The 15,096-nt window shown below is 33.2% G+C and overlaps 1 protein-coding gene across 2 annotated transcripts in view; it reads right to left on the bottom strand.

The window, feature by feature from the left end:
• The window catches only part of MAP4K5 (mitogen-activated protein kinase kinase kinase kinase 5), a 94,612-nt gene that overhangs the window by 55,476 nt on the left and 24,040 nt on the right, over positions 1-15,096 (bottom strand). For both annotated transcript variants that reach the window (XR_006739006.1, XM_045567527.1), the window contains exons 4-6: positions 2,364-2,454; positions 1,850-1,914; positions 499-554 (exon numbers count right to left, since the gene is read on the bottom strand). Coding sequence is in view for 1 of the 2 variants with exons in the window: in XM_045567527.1 (XP_045423483.1) it covers positions 499-554; positions 1,850-1,914; positions 2,364-2,454 (212 nt within the window). In the remaining variant the exon portion in view is untranslated. The remainder of the gene's footprint in view (positions 1-498; positions 555-1,849; positions 1,915-2,363; positions 2,455-15,096) is intronic.

Below are 15,096 nucleotides of genomic sequence, written 5' to 3'. Positions count from 1 at the left end.
TTTCCTTCCCAAATTCATGGCTCTAGGTCATGGAATGTCTTTTAAAGCATGTGGGAACCAACTCTTTTCAAATTGACTAGAGCTTTGTCTTAGATCAAGTCAATCTCCCAGTTTGTAAAATATGGAAGAACAACATATAGAACATCAATTTCATTTCTAAACAATTTACACAATCTAGAAAATGTAGGAACAGAAGCATCAACTAACAATTATTTGTTATAAGTTACCAAAATATAAAATACATTCATTACTACTTCCCTCCTCCTAATTTAAACGTAGAACACCACATATGATTATTGTGCGTATCAGCATCAGCTTAAATGAATACTTTTGACTCATTCATAAAAGAAATAACTAGTTTTACAGAGTTATAACAAAAGAGATTAATGGAAAAATCATTTTGGTTGACCCTTTTTCTTTTGGGAAGACCACCATTTTATAGTTATAAACTGTGAAACTATTAATAGAATTGTCAATCTATATAAGCAAATATAGTACCTGTAAAGTTTCTCTGCAGACATAGGCTATTTGCAATTCTGATAATGGTCCAGTAACTAAAAAAAAAAGAGACCACTTCGTTATACAATTCAAATATAATAGATTAAAAACAATCTACTTAAAAAATGACGAACTATTATGAAACAATTTTTGCATATATCATTAGATGACTTCTGAACACAGCATGTATTATTTTTGTAACCAAGAAACAAAAAAAATTAACACAGAGAATTTTAAAATGTACTTTAAAAATAAAAGATTTAATTCTGTAATTAATTTGTTCAGTGAAAATATTAAGCATTCATTTTGTACAAAGCATAGTAGTAGGCATCACAGGAAGGTATATAGAAAGCAATGAGGTTCTCAATCCCGAACAATTTTCTAAAAATAAAGAAACTAGACAAACATATATAACTAATTACAGTTATATAGAGAAATAGAGAACCACAAAGAGATTGTTGAAATATACCAAAAGGCATCACATATATTTTTTAAAGGTCAAGATACCATTTCTTTAGTACAATTTTTTACCACACCTAGCAAAACAGAGAAGTATGATCAGTGACCAGCTCACTTTTGGCAGAGATATTAGAGATCTCTCTCTAACATCCTAATAAACTCCTTCTTATGCAAGTACCCAACCAAAGGCTTTGGAACTATGCCTTTTAAACCATGAGAGAGAAAATCTGAGGTGCCGTCTGCTGCCAGTAAAACCAAATCAGGTACTCAGGTGTATTCTTTAGTTTATAAGGATCCAAGGATAGTGTCATAAATTCTAGAAATTCAAGAAATTGTCAGCAATAAAACAAATTGGAAGCTAAACTGTAGAGCTAAAAATAAAACTATTTCTAAATAGAATTATGAAGCAAAATCAAATTCAACTCAGAAAGCTAAGGTGAAAACTAAATTAACAGAAGGCTAAATAAAAAACTCCAAATTTTCTAAAATACATTTTAAATACAAAATTATAGTAACAAGTAAATTGTATTTCTAATTGGCAGGTTAAGTTACTAAGACAGACACATACATAATTTCCTTTTTATGAGTTACTCTTTGTATTCCCATTTACGAGGAAGTTTAGGCAGTTTCATTTGTAGATAAAACACTTCCCTAGAGACTATATCTAAAAAGTAAAATTTGGATTGTACAAATACTTTTGGATTTCTCAGTTCAGGCTCAGGCAAATTTAACTGAATAACCAACAAAAATAAAATTTAAATTCTTTTATGCAGTACTCTGGGAACAGAAAAAAAGAATATAAAACAGTAAATCTACCTGGTTAACTGGAAATGTCAAACAACAATCATTAAAGTCAAAGTTGTTTTAAAATGTAAAGTCAAATTAACAGTACCATGGTAAATATCTTGAAGTGATCCGCCACCACAGTATTCCATACAAATCCACAGTTTTTCCCGACTAATATGAAAGACAAAGAAAATTATATTAGTGATTCTCAATCACTGAAATACTCTAAGGTTCTCAATTTTCCAGCACACCAAAGTGTAGGATGATTGCAGAATACAACAGGAAACTGCCATGCAATCTTTCCTCAATATACAGAGCACATCACTTTCAGCTTTGTTTCACCTTAAATGGTTTAGAGTGTGACCAGTTCTATAAGTTAAAACACTTAACTAGTAATCATTCATAATGTTTCATTAATGTTGCCAGATAAGATATAAATGGAGATGTCATTATTAATGTAACAGGGAAGATAGTAAGAAAATCCTAGAAATTTTAGAACTTTAGACAACATAACGTTAAAAAAATATATATATAACAGCACTTACATGAAAGGGAGGGAAAGTGCCAGCAAGGAGTATATAAAATATAAAGAAAGAGCAGATACTTTTTTTTTTTTTTACCTGAGATAACTCCCAAAGTAGGCAACGATGTTGCAATGTTTACATTCTTTAACCATAAATATTTCTTGTTGAATCAAAGAAAAATCATCTCCTAAAAAACAAAGTAAGTTGGTCACCATGTGATTCAAAATCTCTATATGGAAGAAGGAGAAAAATTTTATAATAAATATTAGAGGATTTAAGCATTCTCAATACTTCAGTGGAAATGTAAACTGGTAGATTCTTTCCATCAAGGCTTAAGTCTTAAAAATGTACAAAATCTTTGAACCCACAATTTCACTTTAAAATTTTTTTCTTAAGGAGATATGCACAGAAATAGATGGGTGTTCACTACGGCATGGTTTAGTAATGAAAGAATGGTTAAATACATTATGGTACAGTTACAAATACTATATTATAGTTAAAAACATGTTTTTATATTAAAATACATTCATGATATATTAAAAGAAAAATTTATATCTATTATTATATTTAATTACATATGTATATAGAAAAAGTATTTCAAGAAACACATGTAATGGTTATATTCGGTTGGTAAAACTAAAGGTAATTATGCTTCCTTCCTTTTTGATCTGTATTTTCCAATTTGTCTATCACAAACCGATTTGAGTTAGCTAAAAAAAGTTATATTAAAATAAAATATTGGTTATTTATGGGAATTGTATAGTTATTATGGGAATACTGCTTAGAATGTGTACTGTCACCATCAAACTCCATTTTACATGAAAATAATGTTTCTTTTAGTAAAAGGAGTTTATTATGTATATTGCATAAACACAGTATAATGTAGAAATTAAGAGCATGAGCCTTGGATTAGGCATTCCTGTATTCAAATCCTGACTCTGACATTCACTTGATCTGGGACAATATAACCCTGCTGAGCCTCGGTTTCATATGTTAAGTAAGTAGCATTTAGATTCATTCTATCTACTTAGCTTCTTCATCTACCACTTTCCCAAACATTCCCTACATTTTAGCAATATCAAGTTGCTGGCCATTTTTGTAACAGATTCTTATGCCCCCATGTTTCTGATTATGCAGTTGTATTTATTCTGTGTCAAATGTGGGTAATGTGAGAAAGAGGTAATGCACATAGTGCACTGACACAGAATAAATACAACAGCAATATTATATTGGAGACTGAGAAAGATGCAAAAGACAGTGTTCCTTGCTAGGACATCATTATAAAATATTTCTCATTAGATATTGTTTTACAATGGTCTTTGAAAAGCAACTTCAAGTTTAAAATCAGTGGTGTCCACATAGACTCTGGCTCTAAGTTAAAGTCATCTTAGAAAAACATACAAGGCCAAGAAAGAAAAATTCAGAAATTAGGACTCAAATAAAATCTTTACAAAAGCCAGAGATACTTTCCCCTTTATATTTCCAACTCTTTGAATTCATAGCCAAATAAAAGCCATAAGTATTTTTGCCATGCCATTAATAGCTTTTATTTTTATTTTTAGAGATAGAGTCTCACTCTGTCACCTGGGCTACAGTGCTGTGGCATCAGCCTAGGTCACAGCAACCTCAAACTCCTGGGCTTAAGCGATCCTCCTGCCTCAGCCTCCCAAGTAGCTGGGACTATAGGATGGTGTCTTGCTCTTGATCAGGCTGGTCTTGAACTCCTGACCTCAAATGATCCTTCAGCCTCAGCCTCCCAGAGCTGCTAGGATTACAGGCGTGAGCCACCGTGTCTGGCCCCATTAATACCTTTTAAAGAACCAATCACTACTGATATGGTTTAAGCATATATTTAGTTTAAATATTAATACATCAAATTTATTTATAATCATTAGAATGTTTTTCAGCAGTCACTTCATATAAACGTTAACTGATAATCCAGTTATAGGATTTAGTGTTAACACTTTTAAAGGATTAGGTAGGCCAAATGAGGGTACAATCTTCTAACTAAATAAAAGTCTAAGTAAAAATCTTCTAAAATAATATAGATTTTACTTATAAACTGGGAAAACATGTATTATATGAATGGTTACATATACCTTAAATATAAGAGTACAATGGTAACTTTTTATAATTGAAAATTTGTTTCTTAATGGTCTGCCAATGAAAGAGGATCCAAAACAAGATGATCTCATGTTCCTCATTATCAAGTTAGGCAGAAGCAGTTAGAAAGCCCTGAGGGTTAGAGCAGAAAGTTTGCCCACCCAGGAGTAGAGGGAAGGCCCGCCCACCCAGGAGTAGAGGGGAGGTGGGCACCAGAATACCATTTCTCTTTTTAGGTTACTCCTCCACCTGACCCTTTTCCATTACAGCATTAAAATTTATTCTTTACACATGCTAATTTCCATCAAACTGGCTAAATTCTAGCCCATCCTTCTTTTGTCAAGAAGTCCTGAATTACAAAGGAAATAAGAGTAAAGAAGCACCTAACTTTGTTGATATATGCTATTCTTTGAATTCCCACCTACTCACTTTTAAATGTGCACAGAAGTCTTATATCTGAGCTGTGCTGAAAAATTCTTCAGTTAAGTCTGGGATTTAGAACACATTTTCTCACAGGAGTAACTTCACATATGGTGCCTAACTTCTTCTCAATGGTGTCTAAATTCTTAAACTGACCTGTAAAGTCAATAATATAGCTCAATTAATACTACTAGTTACAAACCACTACTCCTTCAGGGGAAAATTAGCTCTGAGTTCCACCCCGAAACTATGCTCCCAGCAGTAGCTACATGAGGTCCCTACCAGGGAAGGTTGGGTCTTGGTAACAGTGAGCAACAGCTTTTTACAGCTGTGGCTGGAAGCAAGCATTCACAAGCACAGGTCATTAATAATTAAAATGTTTGGGGACTGTGCCTTCTTTAATATACACAATTTAGTGAGTAAACTCCAATTCTGGGTATACTCTTTACATAACTGTTTCATTATTGTTTTAAACTTTAATGCGAAGGGGGTAGAATCTTCTGTGAACTGCAATTGTACCATGGAACAGACTTACATAAGTATTTTTGTAATCTGTCCTGAGAAGTAGACAAGCTAAATACAGTTACCTGTCACAGATGTAGCTATTCTTTGATGGCCTACATCAGCCGCATCAAAATGATCTGAAATCCAACCTATTTTACTCTTCTCATTCAGTGATATGCCAGACTAATGCTACTTTCCACTGAGATATGGCATAAAATCCACTAGGTTCAGGAGGCCTTAGGCCTGTAGGTTCCAGTTCTGTTGCTCATGTATAAATGGGTTTTAAGAAGTATTTGTTCAAAGGAAAGAAGTTACATTCTTCATACTCTGGCAATATAAGGATGAGATTAGTTGAGAACCACAGAGCCCCATATCTTCAGTTTTGACCATGTACCTATGGTTTCCATTTAAATATCTCGCTAGCAACCTTGAATTTTATATGCCCTAAGGGATCAATACCTTCTCTTAAAAACCAATTTCTCCTCCTGACTTCTCTGTTTGTGTTAATAACACTTTTTGTTTCTTTCTTTCCTTTTTTTTTTTTTTTTTTTTTGAGGCAGAATCTCAACCTTGTCTCCCAGGCTGGAGTGCAGTGGCATCATCATAGCTCATTGCAACCTCAAACTCCTGGGCTCAAGTGATTGTCCTGCCTCAGCCTCCAGGGTAGCTGGGACTACAAATGTGTGCCACCACACCTGGATATTTTTTCTATTTTTGGTAGAGATGGGGTCTGGTCAGGCTGCTCAGGCTGGTCTCGAACTCCTGACCTTAAGTGATCCTCCCACCTCAGCCTACCAGAGTGCCAGAGTTATAGGCATGAGCCACCACGCCCCACCAATAACACTTTATTCTAAAGGACTAACCACTGCCAGCCTGTCTGTAGCCCTCTTAAAATAATCCACCTCCATCCAGCAGAAGCTACTGTTTGTGCCATGTGACCTTTTACTTGCTAAAGGCACCACAGTGGAAACTGACCTGAAAAGAACTAATCCATAGCCTGGCAAGAGATTAATCACATTTGATCTCTTGAAAATGTGAACCATGGAGACTGAGTCAGCTGCTAGTTCCCAGCAGAATCACATTAAAACTAGAATATTAGAATAAGAGTTCATGAATGACTATGGTTAAGGTTCCTAGAGATGGCCTACTGAAAACCTGACTTTTTGTCCTTATACAGGAAAGGGAGAAATCCACCAGAGATTGAATGTATGGGTATGTTTTCTCCTCCTCTCTGATGAGGGCAGTTGCTAGTTGCAACAAAACATAGTCAGAGATAGCTGGGAATCACTGAGGCTGGATGCTTATTACCTCAAGCTCTTTAAGGGATTGGAGGGAGTGGAGTATGTGTGTGAGAGAGAGAGAGAAAGAGAGAGTGTTAGGGAACTCAGCCTGATACTCCTAGGAAGACAAAGTGACCCCCTTCACCCAGAAAAGGGAACCATAGGGAGCCAAGAGGGATAGCAGCTCTGTGTCTGAGATTGTAGACAGTGGAATCAGTCCAATTAAAATGATGATTAAATGCTTTAAAAGCTCCTAAAACTGGCTTGGGCCCTGGAAGGTAGTTGTAAAAATGAACTGAGAAGTGCAGACATTAGCTGTAGCATTCTAAGTTCTAGATGGTATTAATACCGGGGATTTGTGTTTCAAGTTTTTTTGAAAAACCATTGTATTATTGTTCGAGTTTAGCATGTTCAGTAACACTAGAGCAATGATCACAGCCTCCACCAGTTTTCAAGGCTGACACTGAGAGACAGATTTGCTAAATAAGGGAAGCAAACACTGCAAAATCCCGAAGGCCAAGTTTTCTGATGGACAAACTCTAGTACTGTCCCTGTTCCTAAGTCACTTCCTGCCTAGCAGTATACTGCAACCCTAAACTACAATTTTTAATTGGAGTGGGCAGCCCACCCCTCAAAACAAGCTATCCTATAAAAATATAGGCCTAGAATCTGTGGTCACTATAGAGGCTGGTCTTTGCTCCCACTTTCTTAGCTTTGAATACTTAGCCAACGCTAGTGTTTACTCAGCTATCAGCTGCTTCTGCTACAATCAGTCCATTTAAATAGGTTCAAGTTAGATTCTATTAATGCCAAACTCAAAACACTTGTAAAAACATAATAAGAAAAGATAAGACAACTTAGAAGGAAACAGACTAGAACTTTAGGGCCTCCTGATACTATGGGCATGTTGACAAAAAGAACTCAAGCCTTGACACTTGGGATGTGAACTGGAGTTGCACCCCTCATGTTTAAGGGTCCTCTGGATTATATTTGGATTCAACACCCTCTTAAAAATTTCTTGTATTCAAATGAGTACTAAAAAATAGTACTTGGAAAATGATTAAAAAACAATATACCCTCAGATTAAAAAAAAGTACTAGGCATTAAATTTGGTTGTGGCAAGATGAAAGGCAGTAAGTTTCATCACACTCTTCCCTCCAATAAAACAGTAGTAGATCATGGATTTAATACTCAGGTAATTAATAGAACCAGTATCTATAATTACATGAATGGCTGTCTCCCCAGAGCACAAAGTCTACTAGGTCTTGAACCCCTAAAATTCTGTTCTCTTCATGTGACGAGGTTTTGGGAAAAGCTATAAACTTGACTAATACCAAAAAATATCACCTAATATTATATACTGAACTTTCAAAAAGTTCTACTATTTCCACAAAAAGTATATTACTGAGCATTTTTCATTTACTTCATCAAATATTAACTGGTTTATGATTTTATATTTACTATAAGCATTTCTACATCATTGTTCATACATTAAAATTATTAACATATGCTTCTGAATTGTATTTCCTATTTTAATCCCCTATTATAAATAAACTTTAACAAAACTATCAGAAACATGTTCATCCTATATGGGCATCAATAGTGGAAACTACCATTTTTTAAGCTAAAAATAACTTCTGTGTTTTATTCTGTATTATTATATCCACATTAATATACCTATCTTAGAAAAGTTAGCCAATGTAGAAAAACATAAAGAATAAAATAAAAATCACCCATAAATCCACCATCCAGAGACACCTACCATTAGCATTTCAATGTTTTTTTTCACTCCTAAGTATGTAATTATGAGGTTCTCCCCCTCATACAAACAAACTGGACTCAGACTCTACAGTTTCACAGACTATTTTCACTAATCAATATTTTGTAAGCATTGCCTGTGTCATTAAAAATCACTGAAAAGGCACCCAAATTGGAAAGAAACAAGTATCTCTGTTCACAGATGACATGATCTTGTATGTAGAAACCTAAAGTCCACAAAAAAATCTGTCAGAACTATTAATAAACAAATTCAGCAAAATTGCAAGATACAAAATCAACACAGAAAAATCACTTGCGTTTCTATACATTAACAATGAACAATCACAAAAGGAAATTAAGAAAACAATTTCATTTACAATACCATCAAAAAGAATAAAATACTTAGGAACAAACTGAACCAAGGAAGTGAAAGACTTGCACACTGAAAACTACAAAACATTACTGAAAGAAGTTAAAGAAGAAACAAATAAATGGAAAGATATCCCATGCTCATAGATTGGAAGATTTAATATTGTGAAGACGTAAATACTACCTAAAATGATACACAGATCAACCAATCCCTATGAAAATCCTGGTAACATTTTTTGCAGAAATAGAAAAGAATCATCCTAAAATTTGTATTGAATTTTAAGGGATTCTGAATAGCCAAAACAATTTTGAAAAAAAAGAACAAAGTTTTAGGGACTCACACTCTCTGATTTCAAAACATATTAAAAGCTACAACAATCAAAATAGTACTGGCAAAGATAAACATATTATAGATCAACAGAACAAAATAGAGAGCCCAGAAATATACCCTCACGTGTATGGTCAAATGATCTTTGACAAGGGTATCAGGACCATTCAATGGGGAAAGGACAATTTCTTCAAAAAATGGTATTGGGAAAACTGGGTCTCCACATGCAAAAGTATGAAGCTGAACCCTTACATTAAACTCTATACAGAAAGTGACTCAAAATGATTTAAAGACCTAAATATAAGATCCCAAACCATTAAACTCCTAGAAGAAATCACAGAGGAAAACCTTCATGACATTGGATTTGGCACCGATTTCTTGGATATGACACCAAAAGTACAGGTAACAAAAGCAAAACTAGACAAATGAGACTACATTAAATTTTAAAAGTTTTATTCATCAAACGGCACAATCAACAGAGGAAAAGGCAACCTATGGAATAGAAAATATTTATAAATCCTATATATAAGAGGTTAATATCCAGAATATACAAAGAACTACAACAACAAAAAAATCAAGTAACCTGATTAAAAAACAGGCAAAGGACTTGAATAGACATTCTTCCTAAGATGACATACAAATGGCCAATAAGCACATGAAAACATGCTCAACATCACTATTCAGAGAAATATAAATCAAAACCACAGTGAGATATTATCTCATATGCATTAGGATGGCTACTATTAAAAAACCCAGAAAATAACAACTGTTGGTGGGGATGTGGAGAAGTTGGAACTCTTGTACACTGTTGATGAGATTGTAAAATGTTGGAACTGCCATGGAAAATGGTATGGTAGTTTCTCAAAAAATTAAAGGCAGAAGTATCATATGATCCAATAATCATACTTCTAGGTATACATCCAAAAGAATTGAAAGCCGGATTTTAAAGAGATATTTGCATACTTTGCATACCCATGTTCATATCAGTACTATTCACCATAGCCAAGAGGTAGAAGCAACCCAATTTGATATAATGTTCATAAGTGAATGAATAAAGAGAATGTGGTATCTGCATACAAAGAAAACTATGCAGACTTAAAAAGGAAGAAAATCCTATCATATGTTACAGCATGGATGAACCTTGAGGATATCACACTAAGTGAAATAAGCTAGTCAGAAAAGGACAAATACTGTATGGTTCCACTATATGAACTATCTAAAGTAGTCAAATTCATAGATACCAAAAGTAGAATGGTGGTTATTAGTGGTTGTGGGGAGAGGGCAAAGAGAAGTTGTGTAACAAACAACATTAAGAGTTTTAGTTCTGCAAGATAAAAAAAGTTCTATATATCTATTTCACAAAAATGTGAATATACTTAAAACTACTACACTATACACTTAAAAATGGTTAAAATAGAAAGTCTGTGATATGCACTTTTTAGTAAAATAAAAAATAATTTAAAATGATGTGAATATAGCCCAATTTATTCCTTTCATTACAGTTGGATATTCAAGTTTAAAAATATGCTGTTTAAATATGTATTTTAAAAATAAATATCCAGTACCCTAAAAAGTTGTTTATCATTTACAGCAAAATTACAATACAAAAATTAGATCTTTTAATTAATATTTGTAATATTAAGGAATGGTAAAAGCTTTCTGCACTAGTACTAAATACCTTTCTGAAATTTATGAAATGAATCAATATAGATAGATACCAAAGGAAAAACTGGTTTTAGTGGTAGCTCACTGTACAGTGAATAAATTAGCAGCACTATTTTTGGCAAATCAGTTAATCCAATGACAAATATTCTCTAGGCTAACTTTCACACATCCATGAAAAATATAGTAACACAATAGTGACAATCTTGTGAATTTGATTGTTTTAGTTGATAGTAAGGAAATATATTTTTTTCCATTTAGTAACATAATGTAGAACATCAAATAGAATAGTCATTTCTAACAACACATTTTCTTTGGGATACCCATCTTAGATTCTTAAAACTCACATAGAGAAAAAAATCTCGATTAGTTTTAAATTTACTAATTCAGAATCTGAGATTGAACACCAATTTAGTATCTGACATTAAAGGTATCTTCATTTCAATTTTATGTGTGGTTCAAAATCAAATTGGTAAACAGAGCACACATGACTGTTACCTATTAAATGGCACAAAATTTCTATTAAACCTTTATTAGTTTTCTGTAGCTATTGTTTAAGACCAACAAAAGAACATTTTTGGCATGCATTTGTGCCCCCGAATTAACATTTTCCAGCAATTCAGACTTGAACTGCCCAAAAAGAAAGATAGGGTACAAATACTTTACAGAATATTTTTTAAATCGAGATTGTTAGATTTTTAAATACAAATTCTGGAAAGCAAGAACATACTACTTAACCAGAATAGCTGACACTTGTCCTATTTGGCCAAAACACCTGCCTTGGGATTTCTTTCAAGAACATTCACAAGGCAAACTAATGGCTGTTTAAATCTTTGTATACTTTTTGACTTTTTAAAATTTACTCTACTTTCTCTGCTTATACTTCCAAGAAACAGGATAAAGTATTTCCTGGAAGTATAAGAAAAGTTTTAAACGTCTATTCAAAGATATTTAAAGATACCGATTTATTTTGAAAACTAAGGAGATATATTTATTTTATTAAAAATATGGAACTATTTTATGAATATTTCCAACTTAGTATTTCAAAGAACAAGCAAGCAAACAAAGTGTATTGTATTACTCATCCTGGGTAGTGATTTTATTAAATTCCATCCCTGTAATCAAGGCTTACAGTATTTAACAAACTGTAATTTTTATAAGTTTAAAATACTATTGTGTATTTTCACCACAAAAGAGGGATAATGGAAGGAGAAGAGAGAGGGGAAAGGAAAGTTGGATTCTGATGGTAAGCTTTCCCAGGAATTTTGTTCCTGCTGCCCCTGGCTGTCAGCCAGCACTAGCTACAGACTTGTTAAGCAAAGTGAGCATCTGTAAAATGAGTTAGATGGCAGGCTGAAATTCAGACAAGAGAGAAAAACATGGTGGCATGCATTATCATAATATCTGCCAGCTTTTTTAGGGCATTCCTGACCTAACCAAAGAAATGAAAAATGCAACTAAAAATCACAATGGTATCATTGGTATTATTTTCAACGCTAATCACTGTTAAGTCGAACTCTGTCAACTATAAAAATGAGATAGAAATAGTTAAATCATTCCGGAAAATAATCATTTGCCTGTGTATACAAAGGACAACAAGAACATAGGAAGTAATGCTAACTTCATTTTCTTTTATAATTATTTTTGTGGCTAATTAAAAAAACAATTCTCTGTGATAATCTATTTTCATTCTTAAATCTAAGGCTTATTTTAGCATTTTTATTACTATTAGGAAGATCCTCAAAAGCAATCTGTTTAAGTAAATTTTGAATATAATATAAAATTAAATTGCCAGGGGCAAGTCAGTAAATCTGAAATAAAATTTAGGACTCTAAAATTACTATAAACTTTAATATCCTATTTTTAACTGTAGGGGAAAAGTACTATTAAGTTTACAGCTGTGATTTCATTCACTTAAAAAAACAAGTCTTAAGGTTTTTCCTAGGTCATACTGGCAAATAATTATCTTGTCATGTCTAAATACAATTCTAAACCAGCTCATCTGTTAAATCAATACAAGAAAGCACTTTTGTATTATACTGGCTTTAGTGCAATTATTTTTAAGTTGCCAAATACAGATGTGAATTCATTTTTGAAATACAGAATTATCTGAACTGAATGTTGGGAAAATCCATTAGCATATCATCATATTTTGACCTAAACATTCCCTTTAAGTCTGTTCCAAAAATGTGAAAAACACCATGTACTTTGTCTTTACTGACAATGCTAAAAAAACCATTGATCCCCCACAAAAATTCTATAGCAAGAAAAGAGGAAGTAAATAAACATAAGATGCACAAGATATGAACAATTCATTTTCTTTACACAACAGTGTTTCAAAATCTCATGGGACACAGGAACATAGGAAGTAACGTTTACTTCATTTTCTTTTATAATTATTTTCGTGACTAATTAAAAAACCAATTCTCTGTGATAATCTATTTTCATTCTTAAATCTAAGGCTATTTTAGCATTTTTATGACTATTAAGAAGACCCTCAAAAGCAATCTGGAATATGAAAGGAAAAAAGAAAAAGGTAAGTCAAGGTGATAAAATGAAATAAAAAGAATGCTGGTAAAGTTAAAGGGGAAAAACTGAGGAAAAATAATACCCATATAGAACTAACAAAAACATTAGAAACAATTCAGTAGTAGAAGCAGTATTGGAGACAAGTAATTCACCAAAGTGATGGCAGATTTTTTAAAAAGAATCACAGAAAATACAGACAAAAGATACATAAAAATAAACATAACTGGAGAAAAAACAGACAAGAAGTGTAGATAATTGAGAGCTAACATGATCAATTGTTATTCCTAAGATATATATTCTGTCAAAATTACTAATTTCAAAGACAAAGAAAGAAACCAGTTTCTGCTACAAACAATCAGGCAGAAGTATTATAGCAAGTCACCTAAAGGGAAAAAATATCAGGCAGACCTTACTGTTCTCTCCAACAATATTCAAGGGAAAAAATGTCTATAGATTTTTTTTTTGAGGGTAGGAAGCGAAGAATATGCCATGCAATCATTGTATACCTAATCAAATTGTCATTCTTATTAAAAGATGAAAGACATCTGTAATACTCTTCTGTAGAAAGAATATTTACTGAACTGTCTAGTATGTACCTATACTGTCCCAGGTGCTGAAATACAGCAATGAAGACAGTCGATCACCATTCACAAGGATCTTATTTTCAAGAAGACAGATATAGACAAATAAAATATATATAAATAAACAAGAAAAGTATCAGGTAGTCAAATGTCCATGCAGAAAACTAAAATAACAAGGGTCTGGTGGTTACTTTAAATTGGCCTCTCTGAGGACATGACAGTTAAGCTATCTGAATAACCAGGAACATTCTGAGCAAAGATCCTGAAAACCAGTACTTCAGCCAGAACAGAAGGGCTGCTTTAATCTTGGCCTGTTTAAATAAAAAGAAAACGGAGGCAGAGTAAGCAAGGGAGAAGTGTACGTGATGAGCTCAGAGAAGTAGGCAGAGTAGATAATGGAGAGTTTTATAAGCAAGGTTAAAAGTTTGAATAGATTATAAGTGGATATGGAAGCTTCAGAGAGGTTTTAAGCAGAAGAGTGCTCTGATCTATGTTTTTAAAAGTTCTCTACAGTGGCTTTATGGAAACTAGATGGTGGGAGAAGGGAGGTGTGGGAAAGGAAACAGGGAGACCAGGAGGGTGGAGGTGGCAATAAAAACTAGATGGATTCAGGATGTGTTTAGAAGGTAGAGTTGAAGGAACTTGCTGACAGACTGACTCTGGAGTGCAAATAAAAGAGAGAAATCAAGGATAATACCTTGATTTTGGACTTGGTTAACTGCTTAGCAAAATGGGGAAGACTGAGGGAAGAACAGGTTTGGGAAGAACAATCAATTTGTGGATTCAAATTATATTATTCCTGCTGGGCATGGTAGTGTAAGCCAGTAGTCTCAGCTACTGAGGAAGCTGAGGAGGGAGGATTGCTTGAGCCCAGGAGTTTGAGGCCAGCATGGGCAACATAATGAAACACCATCTCTTAAGAAAAAAACAATTTTTTTAAAAGTTACTATGTTATTCCTAATACTTATAGGAAAATCTTTTTGATAATATGACTATCAATAGTTGATACAAAATAAATAAGTCAGAATGGCAAGGACATGGCATGAAAAGACTAATGGTGGGTACTGAATCTATTTAAATATTAAACTAAGTCTAAATAATTGGTCATTACATTTATAAGTAGATCGTAAATAATTATTAAAAGAAAGATACACAGACTAATGCATACTCATAACCCAGTATAATTAGAAAGTTCCTGGGCTAAAATTTCAAAAGAAACTAACAAGCTGACAATTGGGAGATAAAGAAGCAGGAAGTATATAAATATGTAAATTTCAACGTCTAGGGAGTCAATA

This window comes from Lemur catta, chromosome 1 (assembly GCF_020740605.2).
Source record: "Lemur catta isolate mLemCat1 chromosome 1, mLemCat1.pri, whole genome shotgun sequence".
Taxonomy (NCBI): Eukaryota; Metazoa; Chordata; class Mammalia; order Primates; family Lemuridae; genus Lemur; species Lemur catta.
This window is presented reverse-complemented; position numbering and strand designations above follow the sequence as displayed.